This window comes from Thermothelomyces heterothallicus (genome assembly GCF_042370625.1).
Source record: "Thermothelomyces heterothallicus CBS 202.75 unplaced genomic scaffold P884_scaffold_17, whole genome shotgun sequence".
NCBI classification, from domain to species: domain Eukaryota; kingdom Fungi; phylum Ascomycota; class Sordariomycetes; order Sordariales; family Chaetomiaceae; genus Thermothelomyces; species Thermothelomyces heterothallicus.
In genome coordinates this window covers 487,749-512,900 of record NW_027192578.1, presented here as the reverse complement: position 1 = coordinate 512,900, position 25,152 = coordinate 487,749, and the positions used below count along the sequence as shown (strand labels likewise).

The 25,152-nt window shown below is 59.7% G+C and overlaps 9 protein-coding genes and 1 non-coding gene across 10 annotated transcripts; 5 read left to right on the top strand and 5 right to left on the bottom strand.

The window, feature by feature from the left end:
- Nucleotides 1–1,664: 1,664 nt before the first annotated feature.
- Nucleotides 1,665–5,043, top strand: P884DRAFT_40430 (kinase-like domain-containing protein). Its single transcript, XM_069445873.1, has 2 exons — nucleotides 1,665–1,727; nucleotides 1,833–5,043. Exon 2 carries the CDS (start codon nucleotides 2,155–2,157, stop codon nucleotides 4,783–4,785), a length of 2,631 nt encoding a protein of 876 aa, XP_069296206.1. The 5' UTR covers nucleotides 1,665–1,727; nucleotides 1,833–2,154; the 3' UTR covers nucleotides 4,786–5,043.
- A 245-nt stretch (nucleotides 5,044–5,288) lies between these two features.
- Nucleotides 5,289–7,136, top strand: P884DRAFT_246441 (telomere recombination-domain-containing protein). Its single transcript, XM_069440466.1, has one exon. The coding sequence runs from the start codon at nucleotides 5,606–5,608 to the stop codon at nucleotides 7,085–7,087; it is 1,482 nt and encodes a 493-aa protein (XP_069296205.1). The 5' UTR covers nucleotides 5,289–5,605; the 3' UTR covers nucleotides 7,088–7,136.
- On the bottom strand, nucleotides 7,137–8,316 carry P884DRAFT_261515 (coatomer subunit zeta). The gene is made up of 3 exons (XM_069441564.1): nucleotides 8,157–8,316; nucleotides 7,993–8,079; nucleotides 7,137–7,856 (listed from the first exon to the last, which is right to left on the bottom strand). Exons 1-3 carry the CDS (start codon nucleotides 8,194–8,196, stop codon nucleotides 7,372–7,374), a joined length of 612 nt encoding a protein of 203 aa, XP_069296204.1. The 5' UTR covers nucleotides 8,197–8,316; the 3' UTR covers nucleotides 7,137–7,371.
- A 353-nt stretch (nucleotides 8,317–8,669) lies between these two features.
- On the top strand, nucleotides 8,670–12,078 carry P884DRAFT_246436 (MCM2/3/5 family-domain-containing protein; the record flags this gene model as incomplete). Its single annotated transcript, XM_069440465.1, has 3 exons — nucleotides 8,670–9,144; nucleotides 9,242–11,403; nucleotides 11,497–12,078. The coding sequence occupies exons 1-3, from the start codon at nucleotides 8,775–8,777 to the stop codon at nucleotides 12,076–12,078; spliced, it is 3,114 nt and encodes a 1,037-aa protein (XP_069296203.1). The 5' UTR covers nucleotides 8,670–8,774.
- A 152-nt stretch (nucleotides 12,079–12,230) lies between these two features.
- Nucleotides 12,231–13,972, bottom strand: P884DRAFT_310349 (Eisosome component PIL1/LSP1). The gene is made up of 3 exons (XM_069445183.1): nucleotides 13,800–13,972; nucleotides 12,949–13,588; nucleotides 12,231–12,800 (listed from the first exon to the last, which is right to left on the bottom strand). The coding sequence occupies exons 1-3, from the start codon at nucleotides 13,802–13,804 to the stop codon at nucleotides 12,384–12,386; spliced, it is 1,062 nt and encodes a 353-aa protein (XP_069296202.1). The 5' UTR covers nucleotides 13,805–13,972; the 3' UTR covers nucleotides 12,231–12,383.
- Nucleotides 13,973–15,651: 1,679 nt separating this feature from the next.
- Nucleotides 15,652–15,725, bottom strand: P884DRAFT_t119. The gene has a single exon. It is a non-coding gene; the product is annotated as a tRNA-Val (tRNA).
- Nucleotides 15,726–15,909: 184 nt separating this feature from the next.
- Nucleotides 15,910–17,710, bottom strand: P884DRAFT_286123 (Ribophorin I). Its single transcript, XM_069443810.1, has 3 exons — nucleotides 17,223–17,710; nucleotides 16,309–17,163; nucleotides 15,910–16,247 (listed from the first exon to the last, which is right to left on the bottom strand). The coding sequence occupies exons 1-3, from the start codon at nucleotides 17,570–17,572 to the stop codon at nucleotides 15,962–15,964; spliced, it is 1,491 nt and encodes a 496-aa protein (XP_069296201.1). The 5' UTR covers nucleotides 17,573–17,710; the 3' UTR covers nucleotides 15,910–15,961.
- A 1,781-nt stretch (nucleotides 17,711–19,491) lies between these two features.
- On the top strand, nucleotides 19,492–20,297 carry P884DRAFT_261508 (uncharacterized protein). The gene has a single exon (XM_069441563.1). It carries the CDS (start codon nucleotides 19,499–19,501, stop codon nucleotides 19,814–19,816), a length of 318 nt encoding a protein of 105 aa, XP_069296200.1. The 5' UTR covers nucleotides 19,492–19,498; the 3' UTR covers nucleotides 19,817–20,297.
- Nucleotides 20,200–21,898, top strand: P884DRAFT_301084 (hexokinase-domain-containing protein; the record flags this gene model as incomplete). Its single annotated transcript, XM_069444831.1, has 5 exons — nucleotides 20,200–20,332; nucleotides 20,408–20,433; nucleotides 20,489–20,899; nucleotides 20,960–21,414; nucleotides 21,475–21,898. 5 exons carry the CDS (start codon nucleotides 20,200–20,202, stop codon nucleotides 21,896–21,898), a joined length of 1,449 nt encoding a protein of 482 aa, XP_069296199.1.
- Nucleotides 21,899–22,369: 471 nt separating this feature from the next.
- Nucleotides 22,370–24,883, bottom strand: P884DRAFT_204266 (pyridoxal phosphate-dependent transferase; the record flags this gene model as incomplete). Its single annotated transcript, XM_069438564.1, has 6 exons — nucleotides 22,370–23,065; nucleotides 23,231–23,356; nucleotides 23,461–23,814; nucleotides 23,878–24,389; nucleotides 24,543–24,606; nucleotides 24,701–24,883. The coding sequence occupies 6 exons, from the start codon at nucleotides 24,881–24,883 to the stop codon at nucleotides 22,370–22,372; spliced, it is 1,935 nt and encodes a 644-aa protein (XP_069296198.1).
- Between the last annotated feature and the right edge of the window lie 269 nt (nucleotides 24,884–25,152).

The following is a 25,152-nucleotide window of genomic DNA, read 5'->3' as shown; positions in this document are numbered from 1 at the left end:
AACTACTACATTCATGCCGACGGCGAGCGACAGATCGACCAGAGAAGTGCACACAATGTCCTGCAAGGCTGTCCCGTCCCCTTCCCAACGACACACATGGCTATCCTGTTACTAACCTCAACCTACTTTGACCTTACCCGACAGTCCTCACCACGACCGCCCACGTGACCCACGCCTCCCGCTGTCGATCGTGATGGATACGGTCTGGGAGGTGCGGGAGGCGGCGGCACGAGCGGGTGAGGCCGCCGGGTTGGAGCTGGTCGAGGACGTCACGATCCAGTGCTTCAGGCTACTTGTCGGCATCGTGAAGGGCCAGTGTGAAAACGGATAGGGCAAGATTCACGCCAAAATGATTGCGAGGCTGGAAGGGGAGATCGAAAAGGGGAGTTGACGAGGCAAAATGCAGGATGATCAGGTTTAGCATATCCGGGTCTAATCAATGCTACTATTCCGAGACGGGTCTTGGGCATTGAAGGCCTAACTATGTAATTCGATCTTTAACTAAAGTGATTTTGTCGGGGCAAGCGCAGGAGTTTCGACCACGTATAAGCAAACACGATCTCGCCTCAAATTTGAGGTAGAAGTTTCCATACTGCGTACCTCGTGCTGCCACAATAATTGCAGGCCAATGCTAATATTAATTCTCTACAAGCCAAGCAAGAAATGATTAAACTATCCGGTAGAAGAGGTCTTGAGTGTTAAAAGTAATGTTAAGATCATCTAGATATCCTCTGATATGGTAGGTCATGAGTGTAACAAAGCGATTACTGTAGTAGAAGTCAAGAATCGCCTTTTCAGGTTACACTGATAGTTACCTGAATCTTGTGCACCCCAGACCCCTGCTGTGCCAATGCAGGTGAACACGGCAGCTGCCGCAGGAAAGGTACCAGCGCTCCCATACGCCAAGGCGCGCCGTGATTGGCCTATCAGTGCCACACGCGCCCTAGCGTCGTTTCAAGCCTCGTCTGGTTTGCCTGTCAAGCCTGCAATCAGTGAATGAACCCCTGGGTTCGATCGGGCGCGCGCTCACCACCACGACCCCAGCATCACGGACTCGGCCCGGACGTGGCGTCGACCGCATTCTACGACGCACAACACCTCATCAAGACATTACGAGACTATGACGCATAGCCGTGTCTGATTGTTTCCTCAAGGCCCGTCAATCTTAGTTTTGAGTCTAGTTGTGTTATTGTGAACACAGGGACTTTTTTACGCGCGCTGGATTGGCCGCCTCGGGTCCCTCGTATTACTACCAGGACCCGCGCGACGACATCGTTGCCCGGAAATATTTACAGTTTTTTTTTTTTTTGTGATTTATTTCTCATTTGGGTGAGTACATCTGGGGTTGATTTCTTTCTTTTTTTATTCTTTACCACCTCTAGATCTGGTTTCCTGTCGTCCATCGTCAAAAACAGCACCAGAGTTCAAGTTCGTCAAATCGGTTCCGGCAAACTGACCCAGATGCAGAGCGACGACGGTAGCCGCCGAGGGTCCGCCAACCCAAACCCCATCGCTCAGGGAAGAGGGGAAGATTTGAGCGAGGAAAGCACGGCCGCGTCCTCTCATCGGCGGGCCGCTGCTGCGCCCCGACTTGCCGTCCCTCCTCGCCCTGGGCCGTCTCTTAGCGATCCGCCCCCGACTCGGCCTGCTGAGTCTTCACTGCTGCTCCCGGAACAGCGCCAGTACATTGTCGATTGGCTGCACCAGACTGCGCTCCCGGAGGACTGGTAAGTATCGACACCGGCGCATTTTGTTTGCGGGGATGCGTTGATGACTACCTCTCTCTCTCTCTCTCTCTCTCTCTCTCTCGTCTCGAAGTTAACGCATTGCAGCGAACCCGCAAATTCCGGACAGGACACCAAGAAGGAAGCACGCGAGCTTCAAGAGCAGGATTCCGAGGCTCTCGAGGAACCCCAGGGTCAAGGCGAGATCGAGCGCCGGTTTCAGAGCCTCCAGATCCGGGGATATCAAGAGCAGCAGCGGGAGCCGACCGAGCTGTCATTCTCGCTCCTCTTTGGCCAGCCCCCCCGCTTGCTTTCCAATCGCGCCTCGTCCGACACGCTGCCCGTTGCCCAGCCTGCCAGGGGCGAACGAGCACGCGACAACAGCGGCCAACCGTCGTCCCCCCGCAAGTAGCGGGCTCCGCCGATCGCCATGGCCACCAACAGCCTGCAGGTCCGCAATGCGGACTTTTCTGTCAGCAAACAGATGGCGATCGAGGACGCGGAAAAAATGCAGGCACTAGTCGAAGAGGAATGTAACAAGGAGGGAAAGGAAGTCCCCCCTTACCGGCTCCAAGAGTTGATCGGCAAAGGGAACTACGGTCGGGTCTACAAGGCCACCGACCTCAAGACGAAATCCCTCGTCGCCGTCAAGATCATCAACATTGAGGAGGGCGACACCCTCAATCCCAAACTCGCCGACACGTACAGCGAGTTTATGCACGAATTCTCCACCCTCAAGAAGCTCAGCGAAAGCGGCGCCAAGAACATCAACCTCACCCTCGACGTCCTCCCGGTCGGCCAGGCCATGTGGATGGTGACCGAGTACTGCGCCGGAGGGAGCGTCGCGACCTTGATGAAACCCACGGCCCCGGGCGGGCTGCAGGAGAAATGGATCATCCCGATCGTGCGAGAAGTGGCCGAGGCCATCTACTGGGTCCACAAGGAAGGCATCATTCACAGAGACATCAAATGCGCCAACGTCCTCGTCACCGAGGCCGGCGGCGTCCAGCTCTGCGACTTTGGCGTGGCCGGCATAGTCGAGTCCAAGCTGGACAAGCGTACCACCTTCATCGGAACGCTCAACTGGATGGCCCCGGAGCTGTTCGACCCCGAGCCTTCCTACAGCACGCCCGTCGACATCTGGGCTTTCGGCTCCCTGGTCTACGAGCTCGCCTCGGGCCTCCCTCCCAACGTCATGGCCGGCTTCAGCGTGCAACAGCTGGGTCAGTATATCAAGCATCACGCTCCCCGCCTGGAGGGCGACTACTCGGACAAGATCAAGGACCTGGTGGCGTTCTGCCTGGTCGAGGACCCGGCCAAGCGGCCAAGCATCCAGGAGATCCAGCGGCACCCATTCATCTACAACACGAGCGAGGAGTACCCGACCTCCTCGCTCGCCAACCTCGTCAAGGCGTACAAACTCTGGGAAGGGCAAGGCGGCGTCCGGAGATCGCTCTTCGCCCCGGTCGGCGTCCAAGGGCCGTCCGATCATTCGTCCCCGGGCCTGCCCAACGACGAGTGGAACTTCAGCACCACGGTCGACTTCGACCGGCAGGTCATGAACACGGATGCCCAGGCCGTCTTCGACGTCTACGGCTCCAACGTCGATTTCGAGATCAACGAGCAGACCTCCCGCCCTGCCAAGCCCAAGCAGCGCCGGCGTCTCCCGCCGCAGCTCCAGCCGCTGAAGGCGCCTCTAGAGAAGGTCTTCGACCCCAACACCATCTCCAACTACGAGGAAAACTCGCGCGCCTACTACGGCAAACCCCCGCCGCCCCCGATGACCAGTACGACATCGGATCTCCCCCTGCGCGACGACTCGCTCCACTCCACCCTGCGGGAGTCTCTGATCGACCTCGATGCCTCCCTCCACGACGGCGGCGAGCTCTCTCAGTTTGTCGACATGGCAACTATCCGGGCGGGAATGCGCGTCCCGAGCGACTCGGACGGCGAGGAGACGACGGATTTCAACAGACCGCCCCTGAGCGATCCCGCGGACCTGAACGCGAACCGGCGCACTCAGGAATGGAAATTCCCGACCATGGCCCCCCCGGCTTCGGCGAACCCGGAAATGTCCCGGTTCCCGTTCCACGAGGATCGGCCTGACCCCAACCCGGGCCCTCCCATGATCTACCATCCCACGGACCGGGGTGGGTACCTCGCCGAGCCGTACGACTTGCCGCCGGCGCAGTCTCAGGACAACCGCGCCTCGGTGGGCAGCCTCATCGACCTGGACGAGGGCCTGGTGATGCCGGAGCCCACCCGGCCATCCACCGCCAACTCGGACGCCGCCTCGATGGCGGGATCGGACATCGGCGGCGCAAACCCGTTCGACCTCGAGCGCCACGCCTCCCTCTACCAGCCGAATCAGCTCGGCATCCGCGAACCCTCCATCTTGATCTCGGACGACAGCGAGTTCGCACAGCTGGCAAAGACAACCACCATCACTACGACCACCGCCGGCGGCGGCGGCGGCGACGACGCGCAGTCGGGGCCTCCCGACTTCGCCTCGGCCGCTAGCGGCAGCGGCTTCCGCTCGACGTCGCACTCGCGCTCGACCAGCTACGACGATGACAATTACTCGGCCAGCGGCTACGACTCGGAGTACCCCAATATGGGCCCGTCCAAGTCGTCGATGAGCATCACCGACCGGCGCAGCAGGGCCCGGTCTAGGGGACGGTCGCAGTCCGGCGCGAGCATCAGCAGCACCAGCAACAACAACAACTACTACTACTACAACAATGCGCAGCTGCAGCATCCGAGGATAGCGGCGGCGGCAGCCGCCGGGGCGATGAACGGTTCCGGGCTGGACCACGCGGAAACGAATGAAAGGGGTGGTGGTGGAGGTGCTGGTGGAGGTTTTGGGGGTGGTGTTGCTGGGATGCCACCGGCACCGCCGTCGGCGAGGGTCATGCTGGGCGCGGCGGGCCGCGAGGAGTTGCGCGAGGAGGTGATGCGGCTGCTGGCGAGCTTTTCGGAGCAGCTGTGTGCGACGAATGCCTACGTCTCGGCGCTGCCGATCAGGACGGGGCGCAGGGGCAGCGGGGCGTACGCCGGCTGAGAATATGCTGGGTTACGCACGCACACAGTGGGCATGGAAAGATGGATGGATTGGCGAAGTGCGGATCATCTCTTGCGCAGTTTTCCACGACCAATTTTTTTTTTTAATTTCCCTGTAGAGTATGACGGATGACACAAGCATCATGGCTAGACAGCGTGGCGTTTGGAAGGGGAAAGAGACGGCGCAGATATTATTTACTTGGGCGGTTCATTCACGAGGAATAATCAGTCACCATAATAATGGGAAATTGAGATAAAAAAAAAAAAAAAAAAAAAAAAAAAAAAAAAGAGGGAGAGAGAGAGAGAGAGAGAGAGAGAGAGAATAATCCTTTTGAGTGTCTGGGATTACTAGAATCTATGTCGTTTGTAGAAGAAAAGACCACGAAGATCAACTGAATAATAAGTTGGGCCGCCATATGCATCGACTGAGAAAAAAAGGGTCCCAACTCAGTCAGAGCTGCAAGAAAAATTTCTCCATGACTCACTCAACTTACAAGCACTCGACATCTCACTCACGATTTTTACATGCAGTGAACTCACCCATAATCAATAGCAAGCCATTGCAGAAACGCAAGTTCATCCAACGACAACACCATTATAAATCAACCACCACGCCTATCAGACTGGCGGGAATCCACCGTTTGCTGCGTTTCCCTGCGCGCTGGCTCGCCGCATCCACACCCACACTCACCACGCCCATATCCAGACCTGCACATTTTTCTTCTCTACGCGGTCGCATCACATCCACGACCGCACTTGCACAACAACAAGCCGCCAGGCTTTCACACACGGCCACGACGGCGGCGGCGGCGGCGCGGGAGATGGAAACACGGATCCTCAAGGTGCCGCTCGCCGGCAGGGATGATTCGGCGCTGGGGCGGTGGGCCAGCGTCGACGCCGACGGCAGGCCGAACCTCGACCGGTGGGAGGTGGCCGAGACGGGTGACAACGGGGCCGTGCTGGCGCCCCTTCGCGAGGCCGCCCACCTGCTGCGCACCACCCCGGTGCCCGTCGCCTTCCCGACCGAGACCGTCTACGGCCTGGGCGCCGACGCCACCCGCTCCGACGCCGTCAGGGGCATCTACGCCGCCAAGGGCCGGCCCTCGGACAACCCGCTCATCGTCCACGTCAGCGACCTGTCCATGCTGCGCCGGCTGCTGGCGCCAGCGAAGAAGACCTCGTCGACGACGACGACATCACCATCACCATCAGGGGTAGAGGGATCATCAGGGCCACCACCACCACCGACCTCGGCACCATCACGACAAGACGGCAGCGAGAACGACGACGACGACGACGACGACGACGTGATCCCGGCCATCTACCGGCCGCTGATCCGGCGGTTCTGGCCGGGCCCGCTGACCATCCTGCTGCCGCTGCCGGCGCCGTCGCCGCTGGCGCCCGAGGTGACGGCGTCGCAGCCGGCGTTCGGGGCGCGGATGCCGGCGTCGGCGCTGGCGCGCAGCCTGATCGCGCTGGCGGGCGCGCCGCTGGCGGCGCCGTCGGCCAACGCGTCGACGCGGCCCAGCCCGACGGCCGCCCGCCACGTCGCCGACGACCTGCGCGGCCGCGTCGCCCTCGTCCTCGACGGCGGCCCCTGCGCCGTCGGCGTCGAGAGCACCGTCGTCGACGGCCTCTCCGACCCCCCCGCCGTCCTCCGCCCCGGCGGCGTCGGCATCGACGCCCTCCGCCGCTGCGACGGCTGGGAGCGCGTCGTCAAGGCGTACGCCGACGCCGCCTGGGAAGGAGGGACCCGGAGCGGCGGCGCCGGCGAGGCGCCCCGCGCGCCGGGCATGAAGTACAAGCACTACAGCCCCAGGGCGAAGGTCGTCCTGTTTGAAGCGGCCGGAAAGAGCGGGGGCGACGGTGCCGCCGCCGCCGCCGCCGCCGCCACCGCCGCACCCATTCCCGCCCTGAGCGACGTGGGAACCACGGAGAAAAGTACGGTCGGGTTCATCAGGACGGGCGGCTGGGATGTCGCGGGGGGGTTGAAGCACTCCGGGCTCGGGCAGCCGCTGGTGAACGGGGGTGAGGAGGAGGAGGAGGAGGAGGAGGCGGAGGCGGGATTCGTGGTGAGGGAAGGGGTGCTCTTGGACGAGAACGGACAAGAGGCGGGGAGGCTACTGGACGTCGACCTGGGCCGCGACGTCAAGGGGGTGGCCCACGGCTTGTTTGGCGCGCTCAGGGCGCTCGACAGGCTCGGGGCCGACGTCATCCTCGTGGAAGGGGTCGGCGACGGCGACGACATGGCCGCAGCGGTCATGAACAGGCTCAGAAAAGCGGCATCGGAAATCAGGACTTAGAGAGAGAGAGAGAGAGAGAGAGATTTTAGACGCATTAGAACTGTCGTCTCTCGGGAGACACATGCTTTTTCTTTTTCTTTCCTTCTGTGAACCGGATGTTCTTTTTCTTTTACTGGCTACCCGATGATGGTGATGATGCGTGGACGCGCCCGAACCCTCAATCACAACGCAACATAAAAATAAATAAAAAAATCGACCTCCAGATTTCATCATCCGTATCACGGAACCACCTTCCACCACTCAGCCAACCATCTAACCAACCAACCCCGATGCCGTCGCCTGACTTACAACCCCTGCCTCAACCAGTCCGTCAGCTTCGCCTTGCCTAGTTGCGCCAGGTTGTTGACGCCCTGCTCGCTGAAGGGGTCGATGCGGCTGAGGTTGACGTCCTGGGACGGCGCCTTGCTGCAGCGCTGGACAATGATGGTCGGGTCCGTCTCGAGCACGACGCCGTCGTCGCAGATCTCGTCGACGGCGAGCGAGACCAGGTCGTAGTTCTCGACGATGGTGCGCTTGTCGACCGACTGCTTGAAGAGCAGGTGCATGCTGTCGCGCAGGGCCAGCAGCACGTTGTACAGCAGGATCTCGTTCTCGTCGGGGCTGCCGACCACGTAGATGGCCACGTCCGACTCCATCTTGTACAGCACGATCCGGTTGTCGAACAGCAGGATGTCGCCCGTCTGCTTGGCCGTCTTCTGCAGGAGCGCCTTCTCGAACCGGGTCTGGGACGTCTTGTCGGGATACGGGTTCTGGGAAGAGGGTGCGGGGGCTGGCCCGGTGTTAGCACGCCAATTCTCCTGACCCCGACCTGCCCGCTCATGGAAGTAGGGAATGGACACGCGAAGAGGAACCCAAAGGGGACGGGAGAGATGGGATGGATTAGTCGAGTGTTGGAATAAACCTACCGGCTCCCGACGTGTTGGCCGCGGCCTGGTGCGGCGGGGTGTAGTACTTTGTGAATATCCGTGATCCGTCCTCGCTCGAAAGAATTACTGGGCCAAGTGTCAGCTTGATCGCTTGCGACGCTCGATGCCGGGTCGCAGCTGTCGGCGGAATCCAAGGTCCATACAGATAGCGTTGACGCTATACAGCGACATTCCCGGCGACATCTTGGCGGTGTGTGTGTGTGTGTGTGTGTGTGTGTGTGTGTGTTTCCGCGACTGCCCCGCTAATACAAATCCTATCCTATTCAATGTCGTCGCAGCCTCGGCGGGCGCAATGGCAGCGGGTATCGTGGGTTGCGATGCTGTCGTCTTCTGGTGCTTTGCTGCTGCCCTCTTGGGAGTTGTGGGGTCCTTTCGCTGTGATGTGGCTTGAGCAGTGGGAGTCCCACAATTTTGGGAGATGCAGGATGCAGTGCGGATACCTGGATACCTTGGTAGGTACGGATAGTTACGTACCTCCGTGTTTAAGTGACAGGGGTTTTAATGGGGTGCGCGTGCAAGTCCCCCCCTGGAGGCTGGAGGCGCGTAAAGTGGTTGGGTTAACGCGAACTTTCGCGTACCTCCCATTTTTGTTCTGCACCGGCTGCCGCAGTCCCGCCTTACCCAACTGAGTGTCCCACCCTCGCAGCTCTCGCAACTCTTCCTCTGCCGACAAGCACTTTCGTCCGGCATCCTTTGACATACCACTGACGGCCCTTTTTTTTTTCCTTTCGTTTTTGGAACCAGAGGAACAGTGGACCAACATGTCGTCGCCGGCCAAGAGATCGACGCGCAGCTCTGCGACGCCGAGGCGGGCCACTCGCAGCTCGCAGCAGCAGCAGCAGCAGCAGCAGCAGCTGCAACAGAGCAGCCCCGCGGCTGGCCCCTCGAACCGCCCGACCGCAGCAGAGAGGACACCCCGCCAGACGAGGTCATCGCAGCTCGCCTCTAGCCCGCTGTTCTACCAGTCTTCGTCTCCTGCCCCCGGCGCCGATAGGCCCTCTTCCCCTCTCCGCCAGATGAGCAATAGCCAGAGCACGGCCAACCACGCACCCAGCTCGCCCTTGCGCCAGCAGACAGAGACCCAGAGTGCCGGAGACCGGACTCCCCGCCCGAGCGCTCGCCTCATCGGAGGTAGGGCGCTCTCTCCCCCTGGCCCCGTGCCCCGTGCCCCGTGCCCCGTGCCCAAGATCCCCCGCAAAGAACCGATGTGCCTAACCTGCCCGCGCAGACTCCTCCCCGATCCGCTATGACCCCAGTTCCAGTCCTGGCCGCCAGCTCACCCAGCAGTCCGACCTCCGCAGCGACAGCAGCGCGCTGTTTGTGAGCTCACGGCGATCAGACGTCGCCAGGCCCTACCGAGGAGATATCAACTCCGATGTCATCCGCACCCCCCGGGTGCCCCGCCGCATCATCTTGGACGACGCCGGCCGCGTGGTCCGGGACGGTTCCGCGCTCGGGTCAGATGCCGCTTCCTTCGCAAACAATAACCCCCATACCTCGGAGGCCGATGCTCTCGGTGGCCCGAGCCAGAGCCTTGTCTGGGGTACCACCGTCTCGCTCGAGGATTCCTTCGCCTCCTTCAGGGACTTCCTCCGCAACTTCACCAAGAAGTACCGCATGTGGGCAGACGGTGCCACCGAGGCCGACACCAGCGGGAACCCCGAGGCTGACTCGAAGCCGTACTGGGAGGCCTTGGAGAACATGCTGCTGCTCGGCACCAACAAGCTGTACCTGGACCTCCGCGACCTTAAGGCCTATCCCCGGACGGTGAAGCTGTGGCACCAGGCCCAGGCGTACCCGACCGAGATCATCCCCGTCATGGACCAGTGCGTCCACGACTGCATGATCGAGCTTGCCCAGGCCGAGATGGCGAGCCAGAGAGCCGCTTCGCACAGCGCCGCCGCCGCCGCCGCCGCCGCGGCCAACGCGCCCCAGGCCTCCCAGAGCTCCGAGATTGCATTCCCCAGCTCCGACCGCGGAGAGGACTCGTCCACGCCCCGGCCCTCTCAGCGGGACCAGATGACGCTCGAGGACCAGGTGATGAAGCAGCAGTACCTGGTGCGCCCTTGGGGCCTGGAGAAGACCATCAACCTGCGGGACCTCAACCCGTCCGACATGGACAAGCTCATCTCCATCAAGGGCCTCGTCATCCGGACGACCCCCGTCATCCCGGATATGAAGGCGGCCTTCTTCAAGTGCAGCGTCTGCGGCCATTCGGTTACCGTCGAGCTGGATCGCGGCAAGATCCGCGAGCCCACCGAATGCCCCCGCGCCCGCTGCAAGCAGAAGAACTCGATGCAGATCATCCACAACCGCTGCCTGTTCGAGGACAAGCAGGTCATCAAGCTGCAGGAGACGCCAGACACCGTCCCCGCCGGCCAGACGCCGCACTCGGTCTCCGTGTGCGTCTACAACGAGCTCGTCGACTTCTGCAAGGCAGGCGACCGCGTCGAGCTCACGGGCATCTACAAGGTCACCCCCGTGCGCGTCAACCCGCGGATGCGGACGGTCAAGAGCGTGCACAAGACCTACGTCGACGTGGTGCACGTGCAGAAGGTCGACCGGAAGAGGATGGGCGCCGACCCGTCGACCCTCGACCTGGCCGAGGAGGAGGAGGCCCACACGAACGGGCAAAGCCTCGACGAGGTCAAGAAGGTCACTCCCGAGGAGGAGGAGAAGATCAAGGCGACCGCGGCCCGTCCGGACATCTACGACCTGCTCTCCCGCTCCCTCGCGCCCTCGATCTACGAGGCCGACGACGTCAAGAAGGGCATCCTCCTGCAGCTGTTCGGCGGCACCAACAAGACGTTCGAGAAGGGGGGGAGCCCCAAGTACCGCGGCGACATCAACATACTGCTCTGCGGTGACCCGTCCACCGCCAAGTCGCAGATCCTCTCGTACGTCCACCGGATCGCCCCGCGCGGCGTCTACACCAGCGGCAAGGGCTCCTCGGCCGTCGGTCTCACCGCCTACGTGACCCGCGACCCGGAGACGCGCCAGCTGGTGCTCGAGTCGGGCGCGCTCGTCCTGTCGGACGGCGGCGTCTGCTGCATCGACGAGTTCGACAAGATGAACGAGTCGACCCGGTCGGTCCTGCACGAGGTCATGGAGCAGCAGACCGTGTCGGTCGCCAAGGCCGGCATCATCACCACCCTCAACGCCCGCACCAGCATCCTCGCGTCCGCCAACCCGATCGGCAGCCGGTACAACCCGGAGCTCTCGGTTCCGCAAAACATCGACCTGCCCCCCACCCTCCTCTCCCGTTTCGACCTGGTCTACCTCATCCTCGACCGCGTCGACGAGAAGACGGACCAGCGGCTGGCGCGCCACCTGCTGTCCATGTACCTCGAGGACAAGCCCGAGACGGCCCAGAGCAGCAACGACATTCTGGTAAGTCATGCATACCTCTCTCTTCCGTGTTTGTCTTTTCATTTTTTATTCTTTCCCCTTCTCTTGGGGTTGCTAATCACCATTACAACACAGCCCATCGAGTTCCTGACGTCGTACATCTCGTACGCGCGGGCCAACATCCACCCGACCATCAGCCCGGAGGCCGGGCGCGAGCTAGTGGAGGCGTACGTCGAGATGCGCAAGCTGGGGCAGGACGTGCGGGCGGCCGAGAAGCGCATCACGGCGACGACGCGGCAGCTCGAGTCCATGATCCGGCTGTCCGAGGCGCACGCCAAGATGCGCCTCTCGCAGACGGTCACGCCCGACGACGTCCGCGAGGCCGTGCGGCTCATCAAGTCGGCCCTCAAGACGGCCGCCACCGACGCCCAGGGCCGCATCGACATGAGCCTGCTGACCGAGGGCACCAGCGCCGCCGACCGCCGCCGCAAGGCCGACATGAAGGACGCCGTCGTCCGCCTGCTGGACGACCTGACGGCCGGCGGCCAGGCCGTCCGCTACTCCGAGGTCGCCAGGAAGCTGGCCGACAGCGCCGGCGTCCCCGTCGAGCCGGCCGACTTTGCCGAGGTGATGCGGGCGCTCGAGATGGAAGGCGCCGTCATGATCAGCGGCGAGGGACCAAGGAAGAGCGTGAGGAGGGTTACGGCGAGCATCTGATGATGAGCGTGTATGTTATTCTGGGAACGAACGAGCGAGTGGGCATGGATAATGAAAGGGATGGGGTCCGGCTTGGGATTTCTAACATGCAACGGGCGTTGTAGACACTTTGGGATTGGTTGTTGTTTTTTGTTTTTTTATGTGCTTTCTTGATTTGTGTTGTTTTATGCTTTGCAAATAGAAGACACCCTGTGTGCCAGGAGAATAATAACATGGCCACCTTAGGTATGTGAAGTGATCGACCACCAACGATACCAAACGCATACCTATCCGTTGATTTTGTTCTCTTTAATCTCCAATCGCCCTCAACATTGGCCGCCCAAACTACCACCATCCGCATCTGGCACATTCTCCCTGTTCGTCTCGGCCACGCCACCCGGATCTGCCAGCTTCTGTTGTTCCTGCGGCGTCTCCTTCTGCTTCCCCTTCTCCTCGGCACTGGGCATCGCATGTCCGCCACTCTCCACATCGACGGTTCCATCGTCACCCAGAAACCCGGTATCCAGTCGCCACTCCCGCAGGTCATCCTCGGCATCGTTCAGGACCTGTCTCGCCTGCGCGGCGTGCGTATACGGGGGCCGCACATCCCCCGGCACTACGGGCGTGTCATCCAACAGCTGCAACAGCCTCAGGCCGTGCCGCGCCAGGATGGCTTGCTTCTCCGCCCGCTCGATGGTGGCGAGGAAGTCGAGGGTATACGCCTCCTTGAGTTTCTGCCTGGTCTGTGCCGTCGAGCGCACACACGCGCTCATTCATCAGCAGCAGCACGCCATGAGAGTGGAACAAGCAATGGGCGTGTGAGAAAGGGAAGATAACGAGAACAACGGAAGAAAAAAAAAAAGAAAAGAAAAGAAAAGAAAAGAGACTCACCACGTTCCCCAGCTGCGCCTCGGCAACCAGGTTCTCCGCCTCGGCGCGGACCAGCTCCTGCTCGAGCGTGACGAGCCGGGCGCTCTGGGGCTCGCGGGCCTTGAGCCGGTGGATCTCGTCGGCGACGCGGCGCTTGCCGTCCCGGCTCGGCTGCACGCTGCGCTCCGTGTCGCGCACCACCTTGAGCGCCGCCCGGCTCTCGTCCAGCCGCGCCGCGTACGCGTCCTCCTGCTCGCCCAGCTCCGACAGCAGCACGCCGATCTTGTCGCTGATGTCCGACACCGCCGGATCGGCCCCCGCGCCTCCGCCGCTACCGTCCTGTGGGGAGGTGGATGATGCTGGCTGCTGCTGCTGCTGCTGCTGTGGTTGCTGGCGTTGCTCGCCCCATTCCGAGAGCTGCGTGGCGATGGAGATGCGTTCGCGCGCGGCCGTCTCGTAAGCCGACACGAGTATGTTGGCCGACTTGATCAGGCGGTGGAGGCGCTTGGAGAGGGCCGGATGGGTTGCGTCGCGCAGGGAGTGGAAGGAGAAGAGTTTACGGTGGTGAGAGGCGCCCGACTGGTGGCTTGAGGTGGTGGAGGTGGGGTTGGCCGTGCCGCTGGACGAGCGGTTTGACGAGCGAATGGAGAGCGCGCGGTTCCTAGAGAGATCCGAAAGGGTTATTATATTTGGTTCCTTGGTTAGCTGAGAATGAAATGGGCTGAAGCATAGGCAAACACGGGGAGTTCACCACTGGGCTGAAAGGGAAAACCGGGAGCTTTCACCACTCCTGCGTGACATGGTTCCTCGAGATGCTAGATACGCGACGACGGTCGAGGTACCTGATAGCGGGGATGGATGTTTCGGCTTACATCATGTTGGTTTCTCAGATTCAATATCCCGAGGCTTCTCAAGTCTGCTCGATTCGCCCAGGAGTCGGAGATGGGTAGGTGCAATACCGAAACCTGGTAACAAGTAAGGCACTGGTAACTCGGTGTTGTTAACAGTCTGTGGCCTCCTTCCAAATTGGTTACTATGTACCTCGACGGGCTTGAGGGAAGACTGGTCGTAAGGCAGGTGCCAACCATGCACTAGGAAAATGGGATCTTGCGCCCTCACGGCTTCACCAACCGCGGTCCTCGTCGCTCGTCAATGAGAGAGAGAATTTGAGCCTAATTGAAACGAAGTAGCAGGAAGATTCAATTCAAGAACTACAAACGGGTTCCCTCGTTTCGAGCTTGATGAGCCGCAGGAGAACTCTCTCTCTCCCTGGATAGAGGGTACAATTGATCAAGTTGGATGCTCTGTGTCACTCTTTACGGCGGTCGACCACCATCGCACTTGTCATACCCTCCCCTTTTAGTCTCCGACTCGGAACTAAAGGAACCCTCCTCACACGTAATGTGTTCGTCGGCAAGAGAGAGCAAGAGCTCTCATCGTCATGGGGTGCTGAGTCCTGATCGTGTTGACGTCATACCTCTCGTTCTTTCCTCGCCCCACCATGACCCCCTGTTGGATTATCTCTCCAGCGGGGTCCCTGCTCACTGCGAGATACAAAAGCGATTGCCGGATTTGGGAGGATTACTCGATATTTTGAAACCTCGGTGCTCGATATACTCTCATATATCCCCCCATAACCAACCCTCAACACCAGGAGTTCCGGTCATTAGATCATCTGTCCAAACAGTCCAAAAGAGAAATAACAAGAACAATCATACAATCCCCTGGTTTCCCGACCCAGACGCCTCCCATGCAACTGTATCCGCCCAAGAGCTCTTCACATCGTGCACGCACCCCGTAATCCCACATTCCCGTCGAGAAGCCCCTCATCGCCTGTCGTGGAAACCTGGGGGCCCCCGCCGCTTGTAGCTCGGCACGCTCGCTCTCGGGCCAGGAGAGTAGTATCTGTGGCTGCTGGCGTAGCCTGGCCGGTGAGGCGGGGCGTGGTGGTGAGGAGGAGGGAATGGAGAAAGATGATGAGGATGATGATGGGGAGGAGGCGGTGGTGGAGGAGGATAGTGATAGCGAGGTCGCGCGTCTATGATCTCCTCGCTCTAGTAGTACTTCTTTGATGGGGCGGTTTCGAAGCACATTGTGGCAGGTGTTTGATATTCCCTCTCTCCTCTCTTGCTGTGAGGCGGACTTTGGAAGCAAGTAGCGTCTTGTGCGCTCTGTGAGGTGCTACTGGTGTTGAGAAGGAAGTATAGCAGACTATAACATTGTCCGGGTGGCAAGTGCTGCCTCAAAGTTCGGATGGGTGCGGATTTTAGATTCAAGTTATTGAAAGTTAGTATAACTCCGCCGTACATTAGTGTCCTATTTAGATTTATGTCGGGATCTTGCCTACTGGGCTGTACTTTTCTAACACAAGCTCAGCGCAGCGTAAACAAGAATGCAAGGTCTCCCATCCCCCATTAGCTTGTTAGGTTTGGAAGCGCCAAGCCAAGTTCGGTGCCATCAACCGGTTCTTGGTTGACGTCATTGCGTTTACAGAAGCTCCTCTTGGCCTGACGTTCAGAAAATAGCGAGACCAAGTCTCCAAGAGTCTCGAACCACCTGTGGGCGGATTACACCGAGCCATAACTGCCAAGACACACCCGAGAACTTGGGTACCGAAGCCCGAGTATGGAAAAAAGACTTGCCATATCCCCACAATACAACCCACAGTGGGCAAGCGCAAAAAAGCGTTGCGATCCGGTATTTAACCGGATCCTTTAGTGCTCATGATCCGATCCAGGTTCGAACTGGAGACCTTCAGTGTGTTAGACTGACGTGATAACCAACTACACCATCGGACCTTTTCTTGTTGTATCCAGATATCGCAACTACCCTTCATACACCGTCGCCCAACAAGATGCACGACTAACACAGACCAAGGCATACCGTTCGTTACGCTGCTATCCAGTCCAGCAATCAGTCCCATCGCTTTGCCATTCTAGCACAGACATAGTATTTACAATATACACAAATGCAAAAGGAAACAAAAAAGGAAGAAGCCGACCACTTTTTTTATGGCCCCTATCCTCTCCCCCGTCTATATCTTCTTCCCTGTATCAAACTTCAGCTCCACGTGCCCCAACACCCAGGCGCTCACAAACACGGCGATAGCGCTGCCGAACACAACCAGCGGCTTGCGCAGGGCCGACATGAGCGGGTAGTCGTATGTGACCACCAGCTCGCGATCCCGCAATTCGTCCACCAAGTTGCGCGCCTTGATGACCAGCGCGGTCCGCCCAATGGTGTCGAGGAAGGTCTTGTGGATCTCGATGCCGGCTTCGACGATGGACTGGCTGGGGATGGTGGTGTAGTATTTCACGTTTCTATCAAACCCGTTAGCACGTCTGGGGAAATGTTCCGGAGATACGGGGGGTGGCTGCATACTCCGTGCCCTCGGGCAGGATGACCCGGACCTGCACCTGCTCATACTCGACACCTTCCGGCTGCTTCGGGCCCTCGAGGAAGGGCACGTTGAGCACAAATCCGCCGGTGGCCGTCTGCCTCAAGAAGTTCTTGGCGTCCGAGTTCCACCCGATCGTGAAGGGGTACTTCCACCCGCCAAAAACGGGGTACCGCGGCTTGATCTCGAGCAGGGCCTCGCGCTTGTTGCTCCTGAACCGGGACGTCGAGACGTTGCCAATGACGTCGGTGTAGTACGGGTCCACGCTGCCCACGCGCAACGGGAACTTCATCTCCTTGAGTGCGAAGGTGCCGGAGGGCTGGTAATACTGCGACTGCTGCCACTTGACACGGTTGAAGAGCGAAGACAAATTGGCGCCGCGGTGGTGCAGAGTGTAGCGCTCCTCGAAGGCGACGTTGCCGCCCCAGTGGCTGACCTCGATGTCGCGCTCCAGCCGCGACACGTGGGTCACGGGCTTGTTGAACTCGTACCGCACGTTGACGGGCTGGACGGCGCCCGCGGGCTGTTCGTCGAACGGGCCGTACGTGAGCTTGGAGCCGAGCTTCTGCGGGAACTCTTCAACCTCGCCGCTCCCCGGCAGCTTGGTATAGTCGGGGATGGTGCTCGACGGGAACTTGACTTCGGTCTTTTGCTTGGTCGTCGTGTAGGCCGAGGGGCAGTAGGCCGAGAAGGAGAAAGACAAGTATTGCTGCTCCTCCTGCTTGATGGCTGCGGGGAGCGGCTTGTACGCCTTGAGGAGGTAGTAGCTGATGCCGAGGGTCTGCTGCGCGCCAGGCGCAAGCGGCTTCGGGAGGCGGATGCGGAGGTACTGGATGTCGCTGTGACGGTCAGCTCCGAACCTTCCCCTGGCCCGCTGCGGCAGACTCTTCTTGCTTACCTCTCCTGATCAAGCTCGACGGCCTCTGCGACAAATGGCCCAGCGCTGCTGTCCTTGCGGTCCTTCACCTCCACCCCTCCGAGCCGGGACATCTGGTCCGCCGTGAACGGCACAAAGTATTCATCTTGGGCCTCCTTGTCGATATTCTGGATGAGCACGTTGATGTTCTCCTTGACGTAGTTCTTCTCGACGGAGATGATATGGACCAGATTGACGTTCTTGAAGACCTGGGGCGGCTTGAAGGTGGCCGGGAGGGCGGTGCTGGTGGAGCTGCTCTTCCCGTCCGAGCTCGCGGCCGAGGCCAGCGACAGCAGCGACAGGAAGGCAGAGAAGACCACCGACGTCTTCATCTTAAAAAGGGAACGGCAAGAGGTTCATGAACCTCGCGCGCCGCCAGTTCGAGAGTTTGCGAAAGGACGGAATGGGCGACGAGAAGCAAGGGTTTGGCCGACTATGCACCCTTTCGAGCTTCTACACTTCTTCTGGAGCATCATCGTGGCCTTCCGACGGCAGCTGCCAGTCTCGAAAAGCTTACGTTGCCGAAACACCCCTGGTCGGCCTGACAGGGTGGGGCTACCCTGGGTCACGCTAGCGGGAGCCGGAAATGATAAATTTGATTGGCCAATGCTCCTTGGTTTCCCTGAGCTTAACCCAAATGCCAGCCTCATTGCACTGCAAGGGATTTCTGAAATGTTACAATATCTCGTACGTAGAAAATAAATCCGCTACTCATAGATGTCCTAGGATATGGGATATTCTTGAAGTTAAAAAGTATACATTTCCGGCACTTTCGTTCCAAACATGACCCAAGCAAGGCGCTGTAACTACCTCGGCGCAGCGCTGAATTGCTTAAATGACCCCGTACACCTTAGATACTATACAAGGTACCTCCACGGGTTCTCGCAGCCATTAACTACTCCGTGCCGACTTTCAGTCTACTGATTTTCAAGGGCAAAGGAGACTACTAGTACTTTTCAGTGTAAGAGCCCCCAGCCCGGCCGACTATCACCAGACCCGGATGGTCAACCCGTTCCATACGCTACCAGATGTTCCAGTGCTCACCGATATTCCTTTCCTGGCGTGCCCGAGTAGGACGAACTTTGTGCGACCATACCATCAACGTCCTAAACTCGGACGGCCGATCCATATCTTCTAGGAGGGTGTCTCGGACCACCACCGATTGTCATACCGGCCGGTGCCGTCGTACTATGTAAACACGGCGAATCACCTAAGACAATCAGAATACAAATAGAGTGGTTTCCGTCCAAGCGGGGCGAGTCGCCATCGTCTGGTTGACACTCGGGGGTGCGAAGGGGTCATCCGCGACGTCACCAAGCTTGTTGGTTTTGCATATCGTACTGGAACTCCGGATACAGCAGCAGAGAATGTCACAGCACGCGCGGGTGCCGCTGGTGCCGTTGGTGCCGTTGGTGCACGATGCCGTTGAGGAGAGTGGGATGTAGTGTATGGTAAGTGGGGGTGTATAGTACCTAGTCAGCTGCTTCGCCAAGAGACCGCCCTTCTTGCCTCGCGGGAGGTCCCGGTTGCCAAAGCCAATCGCTGGTATCGCGAAATCAGCGAGCAAGATCATGTCGACTCGGTGACGCAGACCCTCGAGGTACGAGGCATTATTTTCTGATTGGGGAGACTGGGTCGAGCAGACCGGCCTGCCAGATAGCGACCGTGATGGCGCAAGTCAGCTGTGCACATGCTCAGCCTGTTGCATGAGGCGTTCACCCTGGTTTAGCACCATGCATTCTATCGGCTCCCGGACTTTGCAAATGGAGACATAAGTACGAATACACTGGGCTGTTGCCAATACATACGAGGTACTGAAGGCAGTGAGCGCTAGATATCGATGTAGATCTGCAAGTGGTTAAGGAATAGTTTGCCCATTGCATCAGATCCGAAACCAGTAACTGGAAGCGTCAACCTCCCAGAGCGTAGCCCTTTATCAGGGAGAGCCAGATCAACCCTAACCCACACACTGGCCTTTGACAAGTTGCTCCTGGTGGGCCCCAACTAAAAAGCCTAGCGTTGGGGTGCGGGGTAGCTATTGCCTGCCCGCTACCCTCCTATCTCGGCCTCGATCTGTCGTGAGAATCCCTGCCTTTTTGGAACAGCTGAGGGAGGGCCGAATCTCAGCGGTCTCAAGTCAGCGTCGCGTCGACTCCTTCGTACTAGTGAAAAAAATCGAAACCAAAAACCAAAGGCACTTTTCAGCATCCTAGTACGCATCAACAACAAGCAGACGGAGTTTACCACTAAAGTCAGCAATGGTGGGCCTCGGACCAAAGCCGCCTCCCTCTAGGAAGGGTACCGGTAAGTGTAACCTTGAGCTGCTCCGCTCGTCATTACTGCCTGATCACCCCGCTCTTTGGTGTTGCGATACACAAGTACCCTTTTTTGACCTGTGGTCTGGAGTGGTGGGTGGGAGGCAAATCGTGCTTCGCGTTCCTCCCTTATGGGAAAGACTCTTTTTTTTTCCCTTCCATCCCAGGGTAGTGTGGCACGCGAGACGGGAGCAAGCAAAGCACGGGAAACCAGGATTCACGGCGGCCTTCAAGCGAAGCCGCTATGGAAGCGACCTGTGACATCACACGCGCCTTCGTATCTTTCTTCTCTGCACTCTGTCCGATCTTAATCTCTCACTCCACCTGACCCTTGTGCTTATCCCCTAACGGTCGACACGATTTTGCACTATTTTATGTTCTTTTTTTTTCCTGCTCCCCTACCTAGCTTGGTTGTGTAGGGGAAAGGAAGTCCAATAACCCCGAAGCGGTCGGAATGGCAACATTTGGAATTCCGAGGAAATTGCCCAACTGCAACCAAACCATACCTGACTGCACCCGTGCTTCGACCCTGTCCCTCTCACAAAGGCGCCTCTCATTCGCTCTTCCAACCTCAGCATTCCTATTCCATTAATCGGCGAGGGCAAGGCACTGTGTGCCCGGCGCCCCTTCATCGACGACTGACCATGGCTGTAGGCACGCTCGCCGATGCGCCCAAGGACCTTATCAGTGAGATCAAGCACCTGGAGGAGCTCTTTACCGTCGACACGGCCAAGCTAAAGGAGATCACCAATCACTTCGTCAATGAGCTCGCAAAGGGTAGGTGACTTGTTCAAAGCAGACAATGATAGAATCAACCGGTCGGCCTGATGCTGACTTTTTGTCGTCTCCCAGGGTTGAGCGTGGAGGGGGGTAGTATCGTAAGTCGATCTTGGCATACCCGCGGGGAGGGCGATGGATGCTGACAGCGGTAAGCCCATGAACCCAACATGGGTCATGTCGCAACCTACCGGCTATGAGACGGGCAGCTACCTGGCCCTGGACATGGGCGGCACCAACCTGCGCGTCTGCCAAGTCACTCTGACGGAGCAGAAGTCCGAGTTTGATATTATCCAGTCGAAGTACCGCATGCCGGAGGAGCTGAAGACGGGCGACGCAGAGGAGCTCTGGGAGTACATTGCCGACTGCCTGCAGCAGTTCATCGAGACGCACCACGGCGACGTGTCCAAGCTGGAGAAGATCCCCCTTGGCTTCACTTTCTCGTACCCGGCCACCCAGAACTACATCGACGAGGGCATCCTGCAGCGCTGGACCAAGGGCTTCGACATTGCCGGCGTCGAGGGCCGTAACGTCGTGCCCATGTTTGAGGCCGCCCTCGCCCGGAGGGTGAGTTGAATCGGGCGGGCGAGGAGGGCAATTCGGAAAACCTACTAACACTTGTCTCAGGGAGTGCCGATCAAGCTGACGGCTCTCATCAACGACACGACTGGTACCCTCGTTGCCTCGGCCTACACCGACCCTAAGATGAAGATCGGCTGCATCTTCGGCACGGGCTGCAACGCTGCCTACTTCGAGGACTTCGGGTCCATTCCCAAGCTCGCGCACGTAGACATCGCACCCGACACGCCCATGGCGATCAACTGCGAGTGGGGTGCCTTCGACAACGAGCACGTGGTGCTGCCGCGGACGCCCTATGATGTCGCCATCGACAGGGACTCTCCGCGCCCGGGCCAGCAGGCGTTTGAGAAGATGATTGCGGGCCTGTACCTGGGCGAGATCTTCCGCCTGGTCATGGTCGACCTGCACGACAAGAAGGATGTCAACATCTTCGCCGGGCAGGACGTCTCCAAGCTCCGGAAGCCGTACACCCTGGACTCATCCTTCCTGTCAGCGATCGAGGAGTAGGTGGCACCGCCTTTCTCTGTCGCCGAAAGGAAAGCTCCTGTGGCTAACCTGTGCAGGGATCCGTTTGAGAACCTCTCCGAGACGCTCGAGCTCTTCCAGACCAAGCTGAACATCAGCCCCAGCCTGCCCGAGCTGGAGCTCATCCGCCGCACCGCCGAGCTGATTGGCACCCGCGCAGCCCGTCTCTCGGCGTGCGGCGTCGCTGCCATCAGCATCAAGAAGGGGTACAAGACGTGCCACGTGGGCGCCGACGGCTCCGTGTTCAACAAATACCCGCACTTCAAGGCCCGCGGCGCCCAGGCGCTCCGCGAGATCCTCGACTGGCCCGAGAAGAAGGACCCTAAGGAGGAGGATCCCATCGAGATCCTGGCTGCTGAGGACGGCAGCGGTGTGGGTGCCGCCCTGATTGCCGCCCTGACTCTGCAGCGTGTTAAGGCGGGCATCATGCACGGCATCCTGAACAAGGAGAACTTTGTGTAGGCGTGCCCCTGGCCGTTCTTTGAGGAAGGTCTTGGGAGGGGACTGCATGAATGCGCGCATTGAAAAGGATTCAGCTTCGAGACGTTTGCTCCGGGGTTGCAGTCACAGCTCCCCAGGACCGGCACAGCATACTCACTGGGGGTCGGTCATAGGCTGCTGGGACCAGGATTCGATCGTGGGAACTTTAGCCGGCTCTTGCGGAAAAAGAACGAAAACCAAGCAGCCGACAGCCGTCGTTTTGGTCGGTTTTAGGGTAAAGCATGCTACCAATGCTAGTCTGATGGCAATGCAAAAATACAATGCCGCCGTCCCCCCCCGTACGGGGCCTACCCACCCGAGTACTCCCTTTGCAAACCTTTCCTCGTCCACAGGATAGACCCAAGAATTTTCCCAGACCACGACCACTCCCCTTCTTACCTTGGATGTTTTGTAATTTTTTTCTCTCCATCATCGACTTCTCGCTTGCTCTTCCTACTCCGCAAGCTCATCTTGCCTCACCTTCTCAGCAACCTCGAGGGCGGCCTTGAAGGTATCAATCAGCTCCTGCTCGTCCTCCAACCCGACGCTCACTCGCACCTGCTCGGCCTTGGCGCCGTAGGTGCGCAGATAGGCAGCGGCCTCGGGGTCGGTGCCCCAGATGGCGTCGTTGAATGGGAAGGCGAGCGTGTGGTGCGCGCCGAGATGGGGCCCGTGGTACACCGAGAGGTTGTCGTAGAAGGCCCGCGCTACCCGCAGCGAGACGAACTCGATGGCCAGCAGGCAGCCGTAGCCGGGCTCGAAACCAACCGTTGTTCTTCTTCCGTCTCCGTCCCCTTCCCCGTCCCCGTCCCCGTCTTGCTGGCCCCCCACGGCGGCGTCGTGGGGACGCATCACGGCCGCGTAGTTGGCCGCGGTCGGGGTGAAGGGCGGGTAGAGCACGGCGGCGACGGGGCAGGTCTCGGCGGAGGCGGAGGCGCGGGAGCGGCGGCGGTAGTCGTCCAGGAAGGTGGCGAGGGCGAGGGCGTTGCGGTTGAGGATCCGGGAGCGGGCGACGTAGGAGCGCGTGTTGGCGAGCAGCCTGGCGGCGTCGGCGTGGAAGTACTCGTTGCGGAACTGGCCGGCCAGGGCCGACCGCAGCACGGCGTGGTGTGCCGAAGAGGGAGGCAGGACGACGGAGCCACCCATCACCTGGTCAGGGGGGAGGGAGGGGAGGGGGGTGGGCCAGTTTAGCTCAGAGATCACAAAAGGGAAACAAGAAAAAGGGAAGAAAAAAGAATGAAAAGAAAGAAAGAAAGAAAGAAAGAGGAGGGAAGTTTTGTTGGGGAAGGGGGGAGGGAGGGGAGGAGAACATACGTTGGCGTAGCCGCTGACAGACTTGGTGATGGAGGTGACGATGGCATCGGCGAACGGGGAGACGTCGATGTTGCAGAAGGAGCCGATCGTGTCGTCGATCACGACGGGGACGGAGTACTTGTTGGTCTGGTGCGGCCCGTGTTTTCTCAGCAAACCGCCCGAGGAAGGAGAGAGAGAGAGAGAGAGAGAGAGAGAGAGAGAGAGACAGAGAGACAGACAAGGAAACTCACCACCTCCCTCAGCCGGACCAGATCCACGCTGACCAGGATCGGATTGCTGGGGAACTCGGCAAACACGTACGCGACCTTCCTCCCGGCCGCCTTCTCCCCCTCCAGCCAAGCCTCCAGCGCGTCCATGACGTCGTCGTCGGGATCGCACCGCCCAAAGTGCTTCATCCCGGCCTCGTTCTCCGTCGCCAGGTGCCAGGTGTTGTGGAAGACGGACCCGAGCACCACCACGGTACCCTTACCCCCGCGGGCCTCCAGCAGCGCCCGGTGCAGCCGGTAGATGGCCGCCATCCCGGTCGGGTAGAGCCACACGTCCTCCCCGGTCACCCTCGCGCCCTTCTTCCCATTCCCGTCCGCCTTCCCTTGGCCGTTCCCTTCCCCGCCCTCCCCATCATCCCCAGCCGCGGCCCCGTTCGCCACCAGGTCGGCGATCCGCCTCCTCAGCGCCGCGTGGGCCTTGCCGAGCGGGAGGAACGTCCCCTCCGGAGGAGGCACCGCCGCCGCCGCCTGACCCTCGCCCTCGCCCGCGCCCGCGCCGCCGCCGTCTGGAGAGAGACGAAGAAGGCTCGCCCCGTCGGCGCGCCACGGCAGGACCCGGGAGCGGCCGGCCCGGACGGCGGGGAGCAGGGCGGCGGCGAGGCGCGACGAGACGCCCGTGCCGTAGTTCTGCCACACGCCGACGGCGCCGGGGGCGCGCGCGAGCGGGTAGCCGACGGCGAACAGGCGGACCACCACCCCGTCGCTCTCGTCCGCCTCCTCCTCCTCCTCCTCCTGCTGCTGCGGCTCGGGCGGCGGCAGCGGCAGGGTCAGGGGGATGTCGACGGCGCGGAAGAGCAGCTCGGCCGGGGCGATGCGGTGGTCCGTGCCGGCCGCCTTGTTCTGCCGGTGCGACGAGCGCGCGAAGGCGACGGCGGTCTGGAGGATGTCCGGGTCTGGCGGCCCATATTATTATTCTTTTTTAGTCTTCATGGGTGGATCATATCGCGATCGAGGGGAGTAAAGTAAAGAAAAGAAAAGAGAAAGGCAGGAAGGAGGAAGAATTTTTTTAAAAAAAAAGAAAGAAAGAAAGAAGAAAGAAAACGTACGAACAAAGAGGATCAGGCCATGGGTCTCGGGAAAGTCCAGAAGCGGGTGCAGAGCAGTTGATAGCTGGGCAAAGGTTAACATGCAAATAAATAAACATCCAGCGTTGCACAGGGGAAGAAGAAAAAAAAGGGGGGGAAGGGGAGAGGAGGCGACGCACCTGGCGGACCTCGCACCACGGCCCGAAGCGCGGGTATATGGAGGAGAGCTTGCTGAGCAGTTCGGGGTCCCCACGGCGCAGCGCCTTGGCCGTGTCCCAGCCGGGAATGTGAAAAGTGATGTTGTGAGGGGCTTCGGGTGGGAGTGAGTGACCCAGCTCGGTGTTGATCTGTTTGATTGGCATTTTTTTTTTTTTTGTATTTCTTTTCTTCTTCCCCCCTCGGCTCTTCTTTTTTTTTTTGTTTTCTTTTTACGCGCTCCGTGCTCAAGAAAAAAAAATTATATAATTGGGGGCCCGGGCTATGAAGTAAAAAGGCAAGAGACACGCCTGTAAAACGTATAAGCCGCCTTGAATATTTAATCAGAACCCATCACGGCGGGTCAAGTGAAATGTGGATGTCAAGTGTGTTGCTGTACTGACATGTCCGATGTCGCATGGGGACTCTTGCCGAA

What these genes read in the sequence shown, in the direction of transcription:
- P884DRAFT_310349 (XM_069445183.1), bottom strand. An exon ending in AGGCGCAGCTGGGGAACGTG is followed by an intron (nt 12,801 to 12,948) that starts GTGAGTCTCTTT and finishes TCGACGGCACAG; the next exon opens with ACCAGGCAGAAACTCAAGGA.
- P884DRAFT_246441 (XM_069440466.1), top strand. Translation starts at nt 5,606, where the DNA reads ATGGAAACACGGATCCTCAAGGTGCCGCTCGCCGGCAGGGATGATTCG.
- P884DRAFT_40430 (XM_069445873.1), top strand. Translation starts at nt 2,155, where the DNA reads ATGGCCACCAACAGCCTGCAGGTCCGCAATGCGGACTTTTCTGTCAGC.
- P884DRAFT_261508 (XM_069441563.1), top strand. Translation starts at nt 19,499, where the DNA reads ATGGTGGGCCTCGGACCAAAGCCGCCTCCCTCTAGGAAGGGTACCGGT.
- P884DRAFT_261515 (XM_069441564.1), bottom strand. Translation starts at nt 8,196, where the DNA reads ATGTCGCCGGGAATGTCGCTGTATAGCGTCAACGCTATCT. An exon ending in GTATAGCGTCAACGCTATCT is followed by an intron (nt 8,080 to 8,156) that starts GTATGGACCTTG and finishes CACTTGGCCCAG; the next exon opens with TAATTCTTTCGAGCGAGGAC. An exon ending in GGCCAACACGTCGGGAGCCG is followed by an intron (nt 7,857 to 7,992) that starts GTAGGTTTATTC and finishes ACACCGGGCCAG; the next exon opens with CCCCCGCACCCTCTTCCCAG.
- P884DRAFT_286123 (XM_069443810.1), bottom strand. Translation starts at nt 17,572, where the DNA reads ATGAAGACGTCGGTGGTCTTCTCTGCCTTCCTGTCGCTGCTGTCGCTG. An exon ending in GTCGAGCTTGATCAGGAGAG is followed by an intron (nt 17,164 to 17,222) that starts GTAAGCAAGAAG and finishes TGACCGTCACAG; the next exon opens with CGACATCCAGTACCTCCGCA. An exon ending in ATCCTGCCCGAGGGCACGGA is followed by an intron (nt 16,248 to 16,308) that starts GTATGCAGCCAC and finishes CGGGTTTGATAG; the next exon opens with AAACGTGAAATACTACACCA.